This window comes from Cyprinus carpio, chromosome A2 (genome assembly GCF_018340385.1).
Source record: "Cyprinus carpio isolate SPL01 chromosome A2, ASM1834038v1, whole genome shotgun sequence".
Taxonomy (NCBI): domain Eukaryota; kingdom Metazoa; phylum Chordata; class Actinopteri; order Cypriniformes; family Cyprinidae; genus Cyprinus; species Cyprinus carpio.
The window spans coordinates 24825263-24847762 of NC_056573.1; the positions used below are offsets into that span (position 1 = coordinate 24825263).

Below are 22500 nucleotides of genomic sequence, written 5' to 3' on the forward strand. Positions count from 1 at the left end.
TCCCCATTTATAAATATTATTACAAATCATTTTAATTGCGAATGTAATTGTATGTATTTGTAGCTCGCCAGAGTCGGATTTCATTAATGTGATACACTTGACAGACTAATTACAGATGCTTGTTTTCAACGCTCGCGACCCCAGAGACTCGTGTTTTCTAACTAACTTTAATCGTGTGACGAGCGCGCGCGCGTCTCCCGGGAAAGCGCACAGGAGATTTCCGCTGGTTTTCACCGTGTCTAGTTGACAAAATGTCTCACGGATAGACCGAACCGAATGCGAGGAAGGTGGATCAGCGCATTTTGAACGCTCAGAGGACACGGTTTGCTTAGTATCGTAGTTTTATGAGGACGCGACAGCAATGACAGAAACTGAATCCAAGTCATGGAGCGTGTAACAGTGTTTCTGGAGCAGACGTTCAGTCAGCTGAAGGTTTTGTTTGGCAGAGATGGGCTCAGTGACCTCAGCTTTCACCAAGTCTCGCAACATGTTGGTCAAAGTGGGTTCGGAGCCGCAGAAAGAGCCGGACGGGAAAACGCGGAGCGGGTCTGGTGTGATCGCAAAGCAAACTAGCAAACAACCGCTGGCGCGGAGAACAACCGGCAGCCGCAGAGCAAACACGCCACAAACCCCTGCTTCTGCCACTGGTGAGTTTCTGTACGCTTCTGTCGCGAGTGGATTAAAGCATACAAAGCTGAAACTGCTTGTTTTGTTTATGTACAGTAGCCCCAAAAGTACTATTTGGAGTCTTTTGACGCTCCATATTACAGTAAATGCCAAAATATCAAACCAAAACCAAATTACATCTTTCCAGAAGAGTCAAGAGTTTGCAGTTAATTTTAGGGTCATGTGACTGTTATTGTTTTGTTGTCCATCAAGTTATTGACAGTGCAGTTCATAAAATGACTAGTTAAATTTTTTTGAATTACAATAAATTTTTATATTAAAGTAAAAAATGTTGTGTAGCTGAAAAAAAAAAAAAAAAAAAAAAATAGTGGCAATTTTGTTTTAAGATATTTAGAATATTCATACCAAAATGATTTCTGTACACTGAAAATTTTTACAATTTATGAATTAAAAAAAAAATATTTTTTAATATTTTTGTATTGTGTACAGACACACACATATATAAATTAAATATTATATTCTATATTAAATAAGCAGTGAATTAAACAAAAATATTATTAATATTAATACTTTCAGAATGTACTTTATTAATGGTCAAGTAGCGAGTTCATCATCATCTGCAATACATACTCTCTGACACAATTTACCTTTTATGAAAAAGCATGTTTTGGTAAGACATGGGTAATCCTATGAAAATGTGTGGACATTCATGACTCAAAAATTCCTAATTCATGTTTTTAATTTTTTTTTTTTAAATAATAATAAAGTTATGATTGGCTATTTCATTTAATTTTTTAACATATATTTTTAAGTGAGCTGAAGTGTTGAGATACTCTTTTGGGATTCACTGTATTAATCTGCCTCTAATAGGTAATTGTGGAATTTCAGCACATGCCTTCATGAGACGGGTGGGAAACAGGTGTCTGCTCATTTTGGGTCAAAAACGGGGGGTGATAGCGGCCATTTATCTGCACATTAGAGAGTTCAGGTACTTCTGCGGAACAGATGAGAAAAACGCTTCATAATGGGATGATCAATGATGCACCGCTGCGATTCTTTTGAAGGGTCCAGATCCGTGTTTTTATGTTTGAACTCTTTGATGTTAGAATAACAGCTCTCATGATGCTTTATATAGCACAAGTGTTTTTCAGAGATGGATTTTTGCATAAATCTAAAATGGACATAACCATGCAAGCTTTATTTTAATGATTTCTGTCTACTATTAAAAATGCCAGTTAAACTTTTATTTAGTACATTTATTAGATACACTACCTTTCAAAAACTTGGTGTCTTTAAGATTTTTAAATGTTTTCGAAAGAAGTCTTTTATGTTCACCAGTGCTGCATTTATTTTATTTGATATAAAGTAAAGAAAGTTAATTTTTTTTGTGAATTATAGTATTACAATTTAAAATAACTGTTTTATGGTGTAATTTATTGTAAAATGTAATTTATTCTTGTGATGCAAAGCTGAATTTTCAGCATCATTCCTCCAGTCTTTTTTTTTATATTTTAATTTATTTTATAGTTTTAGTTTTTTGTTTTTTTGTTCAGTGTAAATTATTATTAATGTTGAAAACAGTTGTGCTGTTTCATTTTTTTGTGGATTTTATTTTTCAGGAATCTTCGATTTAATATAAAGTTCAAAAGAACAAAATTTATTTGAAATCTTTTGCCACATTATAAATGTCTTTACTGACATTGATCATTTTAATGCATTGATGCATTGATCATTTTAATAGAAAAAAAAAGTAATTTTACTGCCCCCAAACTTTTAAATGGTAGTGTATATGCAGGTGAAGACCTCTTCATAACAATGTACGAAAATGGATATGTTACATAAAGACAAGAAGACACTGTACAGCCAAGCTGTGGAAGAACACAGTCTTTGCATTGCCTTCCTTCTGATCCCAACATTATGAAAGAGTGGATGAAGTTTATTTTTAATGAAGTTCTAGACCACATCAGTATGAACTTTAAAAACTTTACAAACAAGGCACAATTCATCGCAGGATTTTCAGAAAGACACTAATGTCTCACCACACAAGTGTGAGTTACTGTTTTTATTACGTGATCACTATTGCTTTGTCTGTTATTACAGATAGTTTGATATGTACTGAGAATTTATGCGTTTTTAACCTAAATCACAGCAGCGTCCATCTATAAAGGATCTAGGCTGTCAAACATACACAACTGTAAGCCAATCATAGCAGTGGGTGTTTACTTCCGAGTCTACAATCCGCCACAATGAGGGTGGGTCAAAACAGGACAGAAAATAGCCTATTACTTCTAAATTATGATGTTGTTTTGATGTAAAGATTTTGATAACATTATAAGTGGATGTCAGAGAACAGCACAAAATAATGAAAAAAGGTCAGTTCATGACCCCTTTAAAGGAAAAAGCGACCCTCAAGGGTGACAAAAATATTACCTGTAGCTCTATGTTTCATGGTTACCATGAAGCAGCGACAGTAAAGTCTCCCGCTGAGGTCCCCGTTGGCCCCTGCGCAGAGTTGTTCAGGTTTTTTCCCCTCTACAGCGTGTCATCTCTAGAGAGTCACAGGTTAGGGAGACACAGCCAACACAGTGACTGAATGTTACGCTTGGATCAAATCAAAACACCAGTATCTCTGCGTTATGTTTTAAGAGTTCAGGTGTAGGGAGTGTTGTGAGGAGTTCCGAGTCCAAAATGTAAAAAAACAAAAAAGGTTCTTCATTGTTATCTATTATTCCATGAAGAACCTTTAACATCCTTGAAGGCTTTTCATTCTTTCTTCACTTTGTTTTTTTTTTTTTTTTTTTTACAGTAGGTTATTGGAATGTTCTTGAATTGTTTTTTTAAGAACTGTTCACTAAGAGCAACTAAACCAAAAATGGTTCTTCTATGGTATCGCAGCACCCCCCCCCCCCTTATTTTTAGGAGTTATGTAGCCTGTCACATATTTTAACTCAAGCAAACTGTGGTAAAATGCTCATAAAATGACTCTCATAGCAGTTCTAGAGATTATGTTCATGTACTTACATGTATTTATTGAGGCGGCAGAGGATGCAGCTGAAAACACAGTGAGCATAATGCGTACTACACTATGTGTGTAGTAAATTTATTTATTAATCCAAAATGTGGCAAATGCCATGACATTCTGTGCTTTATGGTAAATTCCATTTTTATAACTTGATTCGGCTATTCTGTCTTTGTTTTCGATCATAGGGCCCTACAGATATAGGATGTGTCTCATTCAGCTCCCTGTTTCTGTAGTTAGTGTACTGTAAATAGATTTGTCATTTCTAGGGCTGTCCCATGTTAAAATCACAATGTTGTTGATAAATACCAGTGATGTTTTGATTCATGTTGTAGGAAATTGAGTCATCAGTTACATACAAATATTTTAGTGTAGAGTTCCTCAGTCTTTGTTGAGCTGCTTTCCTGCAAAGTTTAGTTGGTTAAGTGAATCAGGACCCTTGCTGGCTGATTTATGTCCCAAACTGAACTTAGAACGCAAAAAAATTTGTTACTTGAAATGAAATAAACATTAACTGAAAAGAAAAGATATAAAAACTTAAACATTTTTCAGCTACACTGGAAAAACTTGTACCTTCTTCAAATTGGCTGTAGGCCTACAAGTCACTTCAACTTGAAAGTGAAAGTGTCCCATACTTGGAATTTCTGCTCTTCATTTCACCCATCCAAGTGCACAAACACAGTAGTGAACACACACCCGGAGCAGTGGGCAGCCATTTTTAGCTGCTTGCTCAAGGGTCTCACCTTAGTCGTGGTTACTGAAGTTGGAAGAGAGCCCTGTTCATTCACTCCCCCCACCTACAATTGCTGACGGTACTGAGACTCAAACCCACGACCTTCGGGTTACAAGTCTGACTCTGTGACCTTTAGGCTGTTAGGACACGACTGCCTCCTTAACTTATATTAAACTTATAATCAGCTGACTTAAAATTTAGTTGAATCTTGTGTAAAAATAAACTTGAAATTGGTTAAATTATTTAAATTAATTTTGAAATTATTTTATTTTGAGCTAAAGCAATGGAGAAACATCTTACCATAACATACAGTGCGTCCTAGTTTGCATAATTCTGTTCCATTTTGTAGCATAAATAATGGTGTGTTCACACACTGAAAATTCCAAAAAGGAAAAGTGCACTTTAAATACCCGGATGATGCATTTAATTAACCGGAAAAGCTAAATATAAACATTAAAGCAATTCAAAATATTAATAAAAACTATAAAAGTATATTAGTGATACTAAAATAAGATTGTCATGTTCTCTGACTCACAATATGGAGCAGAATGAGGCAAAAGTACAATTAATTATGGTTTAAACAGTAATTTTGTTATTGACAGTTACAAATGTGTGAGTGTAATATAAGCAAACGTTATTGATCTTACTATAGCCAACTAACTATAGGCTATTAAAGGGGATTTTTTTTTAAGATCACTTGATCATTTTAATTAACAGTCATGTGATTTCAGCTCATTTCCGCTCTGTCGGTGACATCACTGACCTCAAAAGCATCTGAGAGCACGCGCTGTGCTTCGCCATGGCAACAGGCGCGTGAACAGATGATGTCTCTGATGATGATTGCTCTGTTCAAACCACAGTCTATGGTTCAAACTAATGTTCACACTAATGAACTAATGTACATATACCAATTATGTATCAAAAGCAGCTAGAGGCAGAGAGTCACTGGTGTGTCAATATATTGTGTCAAGCTATTCCAAAGCGTTGGAATAGCTTGCCTTTACTGTATATCTTAGACTTTTACCTACATTGGGTTCTTTTACAATAAATTTAAAATTGTATTTATTAGAGTTAGCCTTAGGGTCAACACACTGAATAAACAAAGTGGGTCTCGTTCTTTGCTATGATGTTTGTTTTACTTGCTTATTTATTTAGTACTCTTTTTTTTTTTTTTCTGTTGGTCTCCTTTTTACTAGTTACTATTGTACAGCACATTGGTCAACCTTGCGTATTTTTAATTTTGCTCTATAAATAAAACAAACAAACAATATGTGTGACGCTCACGAGTCTCCATCATCCATAATTAAGAGTGTTGTCGCCCTCTTGTGGTTAGAGCATAATTGTTCATAACAGTTCATAACAACCAAAAATACAGTACAATGTTAAATTAAATGAAGTGCATCTAACAATATAATCATGCTAGAAAACGAAGAAATGAGTTGTGCTAACACCAAAGACAGTAGCAGTATCTAGTTTTATGACTGAAATTCATGTCATGTGGTTGAAATTAGCAAAATCCTGAAGCAAGACTGAGCATCTAACCTAAAAACAAACAAACAAACAAAAAAAAAAAAAAACACAGAAGAATCTTTTATTTTAAAAGTGTATTGCATATGTTTTTTTTTTTTTTTCATTTATTTTTAGCCAAAAAATGTGTTAAAGAAATTAATTAAAAATGGTTTCAATCACGGCCATGATGTAATGAACCATGCGCTAAAGATCTACCGCTGCAGAGTTATTGGACATTAGTCTCCTGGATAATGGAAATGCATGATGTATCGGCTGATATTGGATATTTAGTTACTTATTTTCAGAATCAGATGACTTTACCAACATCTAGCACTAACTTAACAAAACAAAATTCTCTTAAAAGCAACGTTACGCTCATTTCTTGAAAAAATTGTAACAATTATTATTAATATTACTTTAAAATGTGCAGTAAACTCTATTTCAGACCATTAAAGCATTAAATCTAGAGTTTTTTTATGGACTAACTCTCTCCTCCACTTTTTTTCTCATTTAAACAGTATCATGTTTTCTAAAGCAGATTTCAGAAATAAACATTTATCTTCACTAATAAATACTTTTATTCATTGAAAAAAAAAAAAAATTGCTAGCGCATTTCACAATTAATTACAAAGAAATGGCAAGTAACGCAGTGAAATAAACACGAAATAAAAAACAAAACAAAAAGAAAGACTAAAATAGTATTTTCTTGTAAAACACTGTAGTAATCTTTGTTTTATTTACAACTTCGGAAAATTATTTTTACAATGCATCTTTCATACAGCGTATTATCAATGTTGTTATGTGTTCCTCTTTTTTGTATAAAAAAGTTTAGATGAAATGTTTGCTTTTATAGTTGCACAGAAACGGGTAACATAAATATTTTTCACACACAACAAATAAAAGCACTAGAAATAAACAGTTAATGTAGATTGTACATCTTCTCAGTGTGACAGTGAACATGAGCTCCAGCTTTTGTCCAGTACATTGCATTACATTAACCTTAGGTTCTCTTCACTGCTGTGGGTAAAAGCCTTGGCTGATTGCCTAGTGACCAGCATTCACAATAGAGACATCATATACATGAGCTGACCTCAAGAACAAACACACAAACAAGCAAACGACTTCTCTAATGACTGGAAGCTTATTAAAACACTTTGAGGAGAGACCAGACGAGATTTGCTTGCCACTGTAAGCTATTAATATCTAATTAATAGCTTATAGTGGTTGAAGAGAAGAACAGTTCCTCAAGTGTGTGACTCTCTAATGCATGCAATGTTAGAAGTGGACCTGAATTCACTCTCCACTGGTTTTTGTGGGTGGTGGAATAGTGCTTAATGCTTATAGGGTTTAATATTAACCGCAAAATCTATTCTATTCTATTCTATTCTATTCTATTCTATTCTATTCTATTCTATTCTTTCACTGTAAACATCATTGTATTTATGCAGTAAGCTTTGTTCAGTTTTTTATAGGAATACATTACATTTTAAAATATCTTAAAATAAAATATATATACATACACACTTATTTATTTATGTTATATTAAAGTTATATATAATATTAAAGAGTATATTATATATATATATATATATATATATATATATATATATATATATATATATATATATATACACAATACAATAACATATTTTTGCAATGACATACACTAACTTCTAACTACTATTTTTTAAATATATCATCTTCTAATTTTTTTTTTTTTAAATTATATAAAACAATTATATATAATTTGCATTTTATATATATATATATACATATACAGTACAGGTCAAAAGTTTGGAAACATTACTATTTTTAATGTTTTTGAAAGAAGTCTCTTCTGCTCATCAAACCTGCATTTATTTGATCAAAAATACAGAAAAAAATATAACAGTAATATTGTGATATATTATTACAACTTAAAATAATAGTTTTCTATTTGAATATACTTTAAAAAAATAATTTATTCCTGTGCTGCAAAGCTGAATTTTCAGCATCATTACTCCAGCCTTCAGTGTCACATGTAACATCCAGTCTATCACATGATCATTTAGAAATCATTCTAATATTCTGATTTATTATGAGTGTTGGAAACAGTTCTGCTGTCTAATATATTTGATGAATAAAAGGTTAAAAAGAACTGCATTTATTCAAAAAAAAAAAAAAAAATTAAAAAAAAAATATTCTAATAATATATTTTCTTTACTATCACTTTTTATCAATTTAACACATCCTTGCTGAATAAAAGTATTGATTTTATTTAAAAAAAGAAAGAAAAAAAAATTACTGACCCCAAAACTACTGACCAGTAGTGTATATTGTTATTACAAAATATTTATATTTTAAAAACATAGCTTTTTTTTTTTTTTTTTTTTTTTTTTTTTTTTTATTAATGTATGTTTACTAAAAAACTATCACATGTTCTGAAAAAATATTAAGCAGCAGAACTGTTTCTTTGTTTGTTAATGATTATTTTAGAATGATTTCTAAAGGATCATATGATAATGATCCTAAAAATTCAGCTTTGCATCACAGAAATAAATGATAATTTAAAGTATAATACATTTAAAAACTATTATTTTAAATTGTAATAATATTTCACAATATTAAAATTTTTTTTTTTCTGTATTTTTGATCAAATAAATGCAGGCTTGATGAGCAGAAGAAACTTCTTTCAAAAACATTAAAAATAGTAATGTTTCCAAACTTTTGACCTGTACTGTATGTGTGTGTGTGTATGTATATATGTATATATATGTGTATATATATGTGTATATATATGTATATGTGTATATATGTGTGTGTGTGTGTGTGTGTGTGTGTGTGTGTATTTAAGGACAATTTAATATTAAAGTTTAATATATTGCCTTTTAATTAGTTTTTATTAAATAATATTATTTAATTTTAGATTTTATATTATTTGTATTTTCTCCCACTCTCTCTCTCTCTCTCTCTCTCTCTCTCTCTCTCTCTATATATATATATATATATATATATATAAATAATATAATATGGCAAGATAACTTACAGCTAACCGATGAAGAGTTTTATACTGTATGATTGTTTAATTAATTAATCATTTATTTATTTTCTTTTTGTTTTGGAGCTGGTGAAGGATCTTTCTGATTGTCTTCTGCTCTCTAATCATTCCCTCAGACGTGAGACAGTCACATATTAAACCGTCACTGAATCGTCAGGGGTTTGAGGTCGTCCAGCCCACTGTATTTAGAGAGAGACAAAAAGACCAAAGCTCTAAAACTCCAGCTATTATTTCAGCACAATATCCGAATAACATTTCAGCCTCCACCTGTCAATTCGTCGCAATAGATCTTTTTTTAAAAGCAACAGTATTTGAATAGAAATGAATGATTCGTGCTTTACCAAAATACACATAAACCTCACGGCCTTGGCCCAGCTAGACACATTTCTGGGAATGTGTTCAACAAATCTGCAGAAGTTCAAAATAGGTTTGATTGCATTTCAGTGATAAAATCACACACACACATCATCACATGCGGTGGGAAAAAAAAAGCTGCTTTTTTTTTTTTTCTTCAAATGTGCATTGAGTTTTTGTGCGATGAGAGAGGCAGAGTGTGTTATGTTATGCATTGGTACACTAAGTGCTCTGTTGAGAGGAGACTCACATTCAGCCGGGGAGAAAATAATGAGACAGTGAGAGCAACAGAGGACGAGGATGATAGAAAAAGAAAACATAGTGTCTCCCCTCTGAGAGTATAGCGTGAGAGCAGGGCAGGATAGAGAGATCTGACAAACCAGAGACAAAAGACTCGTGCACAACTCTGGGATTTACTCAACAAGAGCTCACAAAATACAACAGGAAAGAAAGAAAAAAAAAATGTCAGAAACGGACTCCAGGAAAAAGAGCTTCACCAAAGGCAGAAGTGCCACTTTCAGCATCGACGGATTCAGCTTCACTATTGGTAAGAAATCAATAGATGACAGAATCAGGATTTAATGGAAATTTGCATGTTCATTTTCATGAAACATTTAATGATGATCCTTTCTTTAGTTAGTGAAATTCATCATGGCTAGATGTACAGTACAGTCATTTTTTTCATGCATCAGCATTCGATATTGCAGTGCTTAAACAGATGTGTTGATTTCAGGATGTAATTTGTGAGTGTTTGATTTCTGAAAAGATTCTTTCAGGTGAGCACAACTCCACGGCGCCATAGCAACCAGAGTAAAATGCACCTGACCACACACACACACACACACACACACACACACACACACACACACACACGCATGCAATACACATTCACAATCCTCTTCAGATGAAACTGTATTGTTCTTGCATGGCATGTAAGATTGAATGAATTCTCATTTAAGTATCATCTTTGTCTTTGATGTTTCTTCTGCAGCTCTTTTAGAGTAAGAAAACTCAAAAAAAAAAAAAAAAAAAAAAAAAAAATGTGAATTATAAATCTGTGGAATATTTTGAAGATAAATATTTGAGGTCAAATCGAGACCTTGGAGAACAGTTTGAAAACACTGAACTGTACATTATCTTGTTGATGTAAAAACCTAATTTCATTAGTTGCCAACTTTTTTGGCCAGTTTTTTTTAATTTTTTTATTATTAGTCTGTTTATATTTTATATATATATATATATATATGTTGAAATATATAAAATCTAAAATAAAAATCTAAACATAACATATATACAGACTATATATATATATATATCATATATATATACAACATATATATATGATTGGTCACTAACGTATATATAGTCTGTATATATTTTATGTTTAGATTTTATTTTGCTTCAGCTTTATTTCTGTTGCATTAAACAATTTGTAATAGTTTTACTTAATGATAACAACACAAGTATTTAACATTGCCTTTCAACTCATCCTACACAGTTTGACCCATATAATAATATCAAAAATCAAATTTGACAGTTTATTAGAATACTCAATTCTGATTGGTCACTTGTGGTCGGATATTTTTGTGTAATAATCAACTAATCTCCAGCATAGCTGCGCTAGTTTCATGTCTTCCTTCTCACATAATAACATTATTTCATCTTAAATCAATATTTCATGTCCATGAGGTGCTCATTATCTCAAAATAAACGCTTCGTGTCTGGATCCTGATCACCTTGTTCAGGTTTATGTTGAGATAATGAACCTCTGACTGTACATTTTTCCATACTTAGACATGCCGTCCTGTTTATCAGCCATTTTTTTTATTTCTGAGAAACACACACCCACATGGGAGGACAGTGGTCAGGAAAGGTGTTATTATGGAAACATCAGAGGTGTGAGATGCTTTTTACTGTCTGTCTTGATGCATTTATAGAAGGATATTTTAAAATGGTCCTTACTCGCAAAACGGTTTATTTAACTCGTGCACTTCTAATACTGTTGATAAACTAGTTGATCTTCGTACAAGTTCGCAGGAGGGAATCTCCACATTTCATCATAAGGCTTTATGGCATTTTCAAACATCTGCCTGTCGTCATGGTTACGCAGCCCAGCAATCAATTGCTCATTGTGCTTTGAGCTCATTACGCGTGACATGTTGTCAATCAGGTCCAGTGGAGCATGACAATGAGCCCCTATTAATTTAATGATGATTGGCTAAAACAGCGTGACCACTTCCTCTCCACCCTCAGTGTCACTCTGGGGGCTTTTAATGGGTTGCGTGCTGTGGAAACATAGCGTGCGTGTGTGTTTTGGTCTCGATACAAAATGTCATGACTCTTAATGGGGGCTGTATGGCGTTTTACTTCACTAATGCATGTTATGATTTTTCCCAGCTCGAACAATGTATGCACTCGAAATGAAATCTCATCGACTGGTTTTGTTTTCCTGACTCTGCTAATGCAGTTTACATTTAATGCACAGGAGCAGCTCTCACAAACCAGCTAAAGGATCTCTTGAACTTTGAACCTGCCTGTGCACTGACTAGATTTATACCGACTCAGTAATGCACCGACTGAACTCTTGTTAGTGTATTAAGATGCAAATGCCTGCATTACTGGTACTATTGATTATACTTGGGGTTAGACTTTTATTCAAGTCACTAACCCCAAGTCAGCATTATTTTAGTATTATTATTTATCTTTTGAATTAGTTTTTTCTTAGTTTTAGTGATTTTATGTGCTTTTGTCATGTTTATTAGTTTATTTTTATTTTTATTTTATATTTATATATTTCTACTTTATTTATTTTTAATTTCAGTTTTTAATAATCTTAGTATTTTAACAATAAAATATGCATAGATAAATATCAACTTAAAATCTAAAAAATCTAAATCTATTAAAATCTAAATATTAGAGGAATAACTACTAAGGAAACAAGTTTATTTCTAATTTTTTGTTCATTAAATGTTTTGTTTTTCACAACATAAAAATAGTGTTTATATATATATGGGTGTGTGTGGGTGTGTGTGTGTGTGTGTGTGTGTGTGTGTGTGTGTGTGTGTATGTACATATATACAACATAAATATATTTTATTTCAGCTGAATGACAAAAAAATGACAAACACAACAAAATTGCTAAAACTTCTAATTTAAATGGAAATTAATATAAATATTAAATGAATAACTTAAAAAAATCCTTTCGCAACTAATTGAAACTGAAAGTTTATTTATCTAATATATATCTTTATTCCAATTACAGAAAAAAAATATATTTTTTTTATTAGTTTTAGTTTTAGATAGGATGACAATTGCAACACTATATTCCAGGGGTCTCCAAACTCAGTCCTGGAGGGCTGGTGTCCTGCAGGGTTTAGCTCCAATCCTAATTAAAGACACCTGAACCAGCTAATCCAGCTCTTACTAGGCATACTAGAAACTTTAGAGTTAAACTCTGCAGGACACCCACCCTCCAGGACGAGTTTGGAAACCTCTGCTGTATTTAATTACACAAAGTATTTAACTTTGCCTTGCAACTCATCCTACACAGTTCAGCCCATGAATGATAGAAATCAAATTGCATGGTTTGGTTTATGATTTTCATCTTGTGGATGATAAAACAAACAGGAAAAAAATCTCTAAGGCTGACATGGAAGAAGAGACCAGAGTCACATCTAGAGTCCAAAGAAGATCAGAGAGAGGCTCATTTGACCTGAAATCACCCAGTATCCTCCCAGAACACCCTAGCAACCGCAAAGCAACGTGCAAAAAAACCCCACAACAGCCTAGTGTCATAGTGCCATCAGAAAATGTAGTCTGTTAATAGAAATGATAAATATGCATACAGAAATTAAGTCTGTTTGCCCTTCTCAGTACACAAGCATCACAAAAGTCTTTCTTGGGGGGCGTGCTGATTTTCTCTGCCCTTTTTGTGCTTGTTCTTGTGTTATTTTTTTACTAGAAGTGACTCACATTACACTAACACCCCTCCTGTCCCCTACTGATCAAGACCCATTTCAAATCCTAATGAAAGGCTCATATAACAGCAGCTGAAGTCATATTAAAGCAGCCTTCCACGCTTTTCCAGCAGCTCGGTTCATTATATTCACATTATACAAGAAGACACATTAAAATAGGAGCAAAAACAGCTTTTTAATGATGTATTTTACTAAGCCTTTGAAAAAAGCTTTCAGAGTAAGCTAATTTATGTTTTTAGAGACACACACACACATACACAGAAAGAGAAATGCCACCATATAACTCGGTCTATTTCTGTTTTTCTCTGTAGTGGCTAATGAGGATGGTGAGACCAACAGCAGGCCACTGGCGAGATTTGCACGTAAGTATGTGTTTTTGAGAAAGCAATACATTTGCGGAGCCCTATCTACATTTTTATGTTTCATGTAAATCGACATCTTGTTTCATATAGGTAAGGGAAGGGCTGGAATGAAGTAGTAGATTTGCAGTTATATTTAATCATATAGCAGATGCTTTAATCCTACAAAGTGCTGCAGAAATTCTGCAGAAACACTTACACTCACACTCACAGCATGTCTTTACCAAAGGCTTTGCACAGTCATGGAAAAAAAAAATCAGGGAAAGTTAAGTGATTTCTAAGCTTATTAAAATGTTATGAAATGTCTAAAACCAGTATTGAAAATCCCATTTCTAAAAACCATTGTTCAGTAATCACAAATGACTGGAAAAGTCATGGTAAAAATAAATGTTCTTTAATGCTTCTTTGGCAGGGTGTATGGTTCCATGAAGAACCTGTAATATCCAAAGAACCTTTCCATTGCACAAAAGGTTCTTTGTAGCACAGAAAGGTTCTTTAGACTATAAAATGGTTCTTCACACTCGTCAATATATTTTTTCTGAGAGAGATCAAGTGAGCTAAATTGTCCTGTCTGGTCCAGAGCTCATTCCAGACTCAAAGATAAACAGTGTGATATAAAGTATTAATTTTGAGTAATGTAAATGGTGTTGTGGTGTTTATCAATTAAAACAACTAAAGTAAAACTTAATAAAAAGGTATATTTAAAAATGTACATATTTTTTAAAAAGCAAAAATTAATAAAAATGATGAAACACAACAAAATTAGTAAAACTTTAAAACTAAAACAAGAAGACAATAAAAAAATTAACAAAAATATGTATGTAAATACTACTAAAAAATAAATACCACTATAATAGTATTGATACTAAAATGGTGAAACCTTAAATATTTTACATTATTGCTGCAGTTAATTTACCAATGAATTTGTCATAGAGGCCTTGGTCTGGTACTAGTTTTTCAGTCTGATATTAGTCATTGCTATTACCCAGCGAGATGCTGATGTTCTTTTAACATGGGCATAACATGACATGGACATGACACTAGATGGCAGCATCTATCAAGATATTCAAAAGTTCATTTGGGCTCAATACTTGATCCAAAGAAACTCAGAGGTGGCACACAGATTACATCTGAATGACAAGATTATGATTACATGAGCTCATGATGATAATGATAACGAAATGCACAGCATTGATGGGTGCAAATCAATATAATTTACTATGAATCAACAACTAAACCAATTAGGATCCCTAGAGGAGGCGTTAAGTTCTTTTTTAGTCTTAAAAATTTTGGTTTACTGGTGCCATTAGTGTTATTTTGAAACAGAACACTGAAAAAAAAAGGCATGGGAAGAACTTAAAATATTTAAATTTCATTTCAGACATAATATGTTGCTTTTAGACAGCCTTTAGACTGCCAGAGAAAAATGTACAAAGACTGTACCTTTCGGGGTACAACAGCTTGTCACTGGGGCTGTGCCCTCAAAGGGACTCCTTTGTACCTTCATTACCTCTGAAGGATGCATATTAGTACCTTAGAGTAGTAATGTGTACCCTTAAGGTAGTAATATGAGCTATTATGAACACTATAGGGGTAAAGAAGGGCACCCCTTTGAGGGTACTGCCCCAGTGACAAGCGGCTGTACCCCTAAAGGTACAATTTTTTGCGCATTTTTTTCTGAGAGTGAATGGGAGTTGTTTATTGTTTATCAAAGGCTTTAAATGTTTTTTTGACTTTGATTCGTCTTGTTTCCAGGCTCAAAGTCTCAGAGTGCACTCTGGAACACGCTCACTGCTGGGACGGGCAAGAAGGAGAAGGTCAAATTTCAGAGGGACATTCCAGATGATCCACGCAGAATAGAAGAGATCCTGGCGGATGAGCTTCCCTCTACAGACGTCCCAGAAGCAACAGAGAAAACTGCCGTCAGGTTCATCTTACTCATTTTATTATGGTTAACCATTGTTGGTCATGTGTAATGGGATGCACTGATCTGGGAACAGCATCCTGAGGAATGTTTTTTTTTTCAATTATTAACAAATGTTTTCAATTCTTTTCAAAAGTTGCGAAAGAAACCACTTCAGTTTTATTCAGAGGCCCAAACTGAAGAATACACAAAAATAATCAAGTAAACCCAAGTTATTTTAATCCAGTAAGTGTTCCTCATGAAATATTACCAACAAAATAAGTTATTCTTATGTTTACTTTACAAAAATCAGATTTCACAGCATCAGATTTCAATACATGAACTACAACCTGAAGGTGGACGTTTTTACAATTATACTAAAAGGCCTTTTACTTGCTTAAAAAATAATAAAATAGCAATCAGATGGCTGAAGACATGTAGTAGATTGTGTACAACAGTTTTTTTTCAGTAATGTTTTGACCATGTTAATAATTTGGACGCCTTAGAAATTTGTGAATCAAATATGAGACAGTAGGCTTTACAAGGTTACATTCCATCGGGCCTAATTTGGAAGTAAAACAAAATTCCTCCATTCTCGCAGAACCTTCTTTCAGCTATAGGATCCAAATTCTGCAAAACAAATGCATGTTTTGTTCTTTTTCATTTCTTTTGCTGCATGTTTTTAGTAGTAAAATCAAAAGGCCAAAAACAGGAATGAAAAAGGAAAGCAAACATGCATTCATTTTGAGTTTTCTCCTGAGAAGCTACAGTTGTAAAAAGCTGCCACTGATACTCCTGGTATTCACATTGATTACACAAACACACTTCAGTGCAGAACTAAATATAGTGTGAACAGAAGAACATAGAATCTGTCTCTTTTATTTGACTCTTAGCACGTCACTTTGTTCAAACAGTGTCTGTTGAAAGAGCATTGTGCTGTTTTCTAGTAAAATTACTTTGAACAGAATTTTTTTTTTTTTCATTTTTACTGCAGTCAGAGACAGATAATTGAAAACTTTACTTAGTTGATGGATCACAGAAGAGTTTAAATACTGACTCGTGTGGTCTCTTGCAGTCTGACTCTGCTGAGACGAGCTGTATTTTTGGGTGCCATTATTGAGAGAGGGTTATTAAGGGGTATTGTTGTACACACTGGTGACGCCTGCTGGTCAAAACAGTGTAAATGCAGATAATACTGATCCGAGATCAGGCAAAATCCACATTGACACTGGTTTTTCATGGGCTCACAGGGCAGCAGCAGACCATTTAAATTTCTACATATTTCGAAACAGTTATGACATAAAGCCTTGTTTACTGAAATCATGTCACTTTGGCAGTTTGATACGTGTTCCAAATCACTGGTTTGAAACAAATTATTGGCAAAAAGGTTTTATAATCACCCATCACTACCAATCACAATTAAATTTGCTTTTATGTGACATTTGGGCTGTGTAATTCTGAAAACATTGAAGGAATTTCCCTGAGAATGAAATGCATGCATGCATGCAAAAAATACTTCCTGACAGAGCACTTTAAATGAAATGTCGATCCGAAAAAATAACCCTCATTGACATGAGCGTGTCTCCAGTAACTTGAAGTATTTACTCATTAGAGTGAGTGGCATTTGATTATTTTCATGAAATATTCATTATGACGCACTCCCGACAGAGTTGCCACCCTTAAAATGATTGTTATTGATGGCGTGTTTGCCTGTTGTCATAATGCAGTTATGCTCATTAGCAGCATTGTTAGTATGAAATGTTGGGTGCTATCGGAGGGTTAATTAATAAGAGGAATATTGCTCAGACTCATTAGCAGACACCTGTCTGATTGCTGTCGATATTACAATACCTTGAAAAAGCAGACTTTGAGAAAAGGCCGGGTGTGATATAAATGTGATTTATCATATAATTAGTAGGGCTGTCAATTTAATATGATAATTTGGTACAGTTAACTATATTGTGCTTAATTTTAAAGTATTTATTTAGGACATGTATGCAAACTTTGTGGCTGAGGGATGCTGTTGCAAATGGTTCAAGAATTCCTTGATTCTAGAAAAGCAAGGAAAATCTAAAAAATCCAGTAACTTACAGTCAATATAAAATTGTCATTTTGATCACCATCAGTGATAGTGCTTATGCATCAGCACAATCAATCAAGCAAGAATGATGCATTGAGTTGACCTATAACAGGAAGAAGTCCATCTTTTCATTCAGACCTACTGTTGTTAAATTTTTAATTTGATTTTGGTCATTAAATGGGCAAATCAAATTGTCATTTTTTTTAGCACTTTTGAATGGCTTTTTCATACCGCTTGCATGATTATGCTAAAACCACTCCTTCAGACGGCACTCATTAGCATGTGCACTCTTAGTAGCAATCACTCAGTTCTGTGCTGACAACATGACTTTACAGAACCATTTACTGTGACGCAAGCGATTTGTAACATTCACAGGCAAGATGTCTCAATTTGTTCGGTGCGTCACACAGCATGTTCTTAATATTGCTTAGCAAAGATGTGTGGCACTGTTATATTCTCATCAAAGCATCTGGATCAGACGATTAAAAGAACATGGTGCCATTTTTCAGTCGGACAGAAAAACACCTTAAATCAAAACCCCAAATACAGCCATTCATCCGCATGCGAGCTCCCTGAAGGAAAAATGCTGGAAACTATTGGGAAAATGTCAAATTTTAAATCATTCACTGGAAGTCAGTGAGACTTTTCAGGTCTCTGACTCATCCTAAACTCATCTGGGACTCGTTTGGCATCTCAGACCTTCATGTTATGCCACAGTTATCTCCTTTTCACTGAATCTTGTATATTTTGTAGGTTCTTGTCATTTTTGTGTGCAGTATGCATCAGTCAGTCCACGAATGGTGTGTGCTTTCTCTCTTGGTTTGGTGTTTTCACATTCATTGGAGAGAGTCCTTCTAACGTCCTCCTGTGAGACCTTTCCTCTGTCAACACGGCCGCTGGGCTTGACCTTTGACATTTGAGAGACTTTCACCTTTGTAGGCTGTGATGTCTGCTGGATTCTGTTCAACTCCAAAGACTTTTAAAGCTTTTTAAAAGAACCACTTGTTGGTGGTGATCATCTAGAGAGCTTTTCTTTAGGCCCAAAGTCTAATGTTGCTCATTAGTGTCTGAATTTCAGCTTTGGGAATTTCATTTGTTGGATGCATTTTTAATATCTGGGTTGTCAATCTGGTCCAAATGTAATTCAGTTGCAAACCTGGATGGTGTTAAGTAGTGGGAGTGCAATGAATTATACATTTGTAGGGTTTTTCCTCCTATTGAATTAATTAAATGTTGTGTGAAATAAGTGTAACCCCATAAAATGAATGGCTGATTGATTGTGGTTTATTTTAAGGCTTAAGTAGTTGCCTTAAAGTATAATTATGCCTTTCATGACTCATCTTATTCTGGCCAAATATTAAGCAGCACATATATTCTGTAACGAGGTTGCATGTGTCATCCGAGTCATCCGAGATGGTAGAATTTCAGCAAAAATAACAATGTCATTCACTGAAAAATATTGACTAAAACTAATTACAAGTGGACTGTTTCACCCAATATTGTATATATTTCATGCATATTACAGTCCCAGGTAGTATTATGAAAAACAATGAGAGCCGCAATAAATGGGTGCATTATAAATGCTTATTCAAGCCTTGTTAGGCAAAAGGGCTAAATGTTAAGAAATTGGATATTTTTTCATATTTGAGGTCAGTTTGCCATAAAATTGTGTTGTTATTGTCAGTGAGCTCAGCTTTCTTCAGTGGACTTTAAGACTCTGCTGCTCTGCAGGTGTGTGTGTGTGTGTGTGTGTTGGATATTAATAATGTGTTTGCACATTACTTTTTTAATTTGTAGAAAGTACTTTTTTGTATTTGTACAGCTAGACTATCGTTCAGAAGTTTGGGTTTAGGTTAGTTAGATTATTTAATGTTTTTAAAAGAAGTCTCTTATGCTCACCAAGGCTGCATTTATTTGATCATAAATACAGTAAAAATTGTATATTGTGAAATAGTATTATATAATTGTTTTCTATTTAAATATATTTTATAATGTAATTTATTCCTGTGATACAAAGTTGAATTTTCAGCATCATTACTCCAGTCTTTAGTGTCACATGATCCTTCAGAAATCATATTTATATGCTGATTTGCTGCTCAAGAAATATTTATACTTATTTTCGGTGTTGAAAACATAATTTTTTTCAGGATTCTTTGAATAAATGTTCATATTTAAACATCTTTTGTAACATAAATGTCTTTGCTGTTACTTTTAATCAATTTAATGCATTCATGCTGAATAAAAGTATTATTTCTAAAAAAAAAAAAATCTTACACACCCCCAAAATTTTGAACGGTACTATGTATAAAAAAAAAAAAAAAAAAACAACCAACAAACAAAAAAACTAATTTCTGTGTTCATCAATCAGCTTTTGGGGAAACAAGCTTTATATTTTAGTGGTTTACGCCACTGCACAAGTAGAAAAATAATGTTTTCAGCCACAAATCAATATCGAGTGAAAATAAAACTGAATGAACCTTCACGCTGTAAGCAGTGCCTTTTAGCAAGTATGACTGAGTGAACATTACATCAGCTGATTAATATTCATGAGCCAAGCTGATCATATTTATAGTGTTTTGCGATGGCGCTGGTCAAGTTTGATGTGTCTAGTGATGATGTAATGGGTCACAGGAGGTGACGTCATTCACGGTTAGAAGCTCTCAGCTTCCTGACACACTCACTTAAAAGAGAAGAAGAGTAGAGTATAGAGAGCAGAAAGAGGTGAGCACCTTCAAACAAGACTTTTGAAGAGCTCAGAGTAGACGGAGGGAAGCGCTCGTGTGTGTGGCACAGAGAGCATCTCCATAGATGAAAGTGGCCCGGCGCTGATGTGTCTTTGAGACTTTGGCCTGGCATTATCTCCTTCCTCCTGCATCAGGTAATTGAAAGTCCTGTGAAAGAGTCATCGTCATCATCATCATCATCAGGAATGAACAGCAGGGAGGGAGACACGGGTAGAGCTGAGCAGCTAAAAACAGAGACAGGACTATTCGAATGATAATTGTTTTTAATAGGGAATGCAAGGTAAATTCTTTATTTGAAGGTGGCAGATGGTGATTTTTATTGCCGCCCAATTCAAATACACTAGTGTTTCTTTCCCTGCACCCAAAACAAATTTCCAGACTGAATTACCTAATGTTATGTTATGTATGTATGTATGTGTGTGTTTGTCTTAAACACCAGGGTTGTGTGATCACATTGAGGAACAGCCCCTTATTTATTTATGAAATAAGTTTAGTTGGTGAGTTAGTTAGGTATGCATGAATGTACTTGTTTGTGTATGTAGTTTTTAAATAATTTTATATATATATATATATATATATATATAGATATATCTATATATATATATATATATATATATATATATATAATATATTATTGACGTATGCATGTATGTAGTGTTTACAAAATTTTCATATGTACTTATTCAGTTGATTTATTTATGGATGGCATGTAAATGTTTATTTATTTATTTAGGTATGCATGAATGTACTTGTTTGTGTATGTAGTTTTAATATATATATATATATATATATATATATATATATTATTGACATGTATGCATGCATGTATGTACTGTAGTTGTTTATGAATGTTCATATGTACATATTTAGTTGATTTATGTATGCATGTAAATGTTTATTTATTTGGTTAATTAGGTATGCATGCATAATATATGTAGTTATGTATTTACTTATGTTCTTTAGTTGACTTAGTTGACTTAGCTGATTTTTCACTTATTTATTTAGTTGGATAGTATGTATGTACTGTGTTTACTTACTTAAAGTAAATATTTACTTATTTTATTTATTTATTTACCGGTAGTTAGGTATGCATATGTATTTATTTAGTTTATTTTTTTACATTTACTTTATTTGCTTACTGGTTTATTTTATTTATTTGTATTTACTTATTTGCTTATTATTTACTTATTTAAGTAATATTTTTTTTCTTTTAGTTTTTCAATTTTATTATTATATTATTATTGTTAATATTACTACTGCTACTATGACTAATGTTATATTTTTAATGATGTTTAATAATGAGAATTTGAGTTCCAGAACCAAGGGTGTCAATGTTTGGGTGATTAACTTCAGTTAGACTCCTCCTGGTAGATTATGTAACAACACCATTATGGGGACAAAAAAGCGTCTTTCTCAAGTATCTTTGTGATCTGACAAAATGAACATTTTTGGAAGCTATATTATATTATAGTAAATGTTTTACCAGTGACAGATTTTTGGTTACGCTGCTTCTCAGTATTGCATGGCTGATTTAGCTTTGAATATGACCAACGGACACCATGTTTTGGGAAATCTGCGGCACTAACCTGCTGCTGTGTCTTGGCTTTCAATAACAGCTGTCCCTGAATGTCTCCCTGGAGAAAAAACATTTCCAGAGTGAGGAATTAGATCTCTGCATTGGTCTCAGGCCGGTCAGCCCAGCTTTCAGCCTTATTGGATTTTCGGGGTGTTCAGGAAACTCCATTATATAATGGCCCCATTGTGCGAAGCAGATGGAAAAATACAAAAGCACAAGAAACAAAAGGAGGGATAAACTTAATCAATTGATTTTCGATAAGAGCAGTGTAAGCTAACATAAGCGAACCACTGCATGGTGTCACGATTTCAGAGGGGTTCAGTATGTTTTTATTCAGATAAATATGCTTATAAAAACAGCATTTATAGAGCATTGCATGCTTTTAAAATAAACATCAAAGCTAAACTGTTGGGAAGCTATGAAACCCATGTATATTATAGCAGTTCAGAAAAATTTGATGAATGAATTTGAGAAATTTTACTTTGTGTTAAGACTTTTGAATGCAGATTTTGGTGTCTTTTGTCAAACTATGGATTGACAGCTAACATAGTCAACTTTTTTTTGCAATTTTGACTCCTCATT

The 22500-nt window shown here is 33.4% G+C and overlaps 1 protein-coding gene across 2 annotated transcripts in view; it reads left to right on the top strand.

The window, feature by feature from the left end:
- Positions 1-143: 143 nt before the first annotated feature.
- Positions 144-22500, top strand: part of LOC109100627 (calcium/calmodulin-dependent 3',5'-cyclic nucleotide phosphodiesterase 1C-like) — a 66487-nt gene continuing 44130 nt past the window's right edge. Inside the window, exons 1-3 of one of the 2 annotated variants that reach the window (XM_042712116.1) lie at positions 144-647; positions 13568-13618; positions 15371-15542. In XM_042712116.1, the coding sequence (XP_042568050.1) occupies positions 449-647; positions 13568-13618; positions 15371-15542 (422 nt within the window). In that variant the 5' untranslated portion in view covers positions 144-448. Of the gene's footprint in view, positions 648-9487; positions 9827-13567; positions 13619-15370; positions 15543-22500 lie in introns of those variants that run through there. The other variant, XM_042712117.1, reaches the window with a different exon arrangement.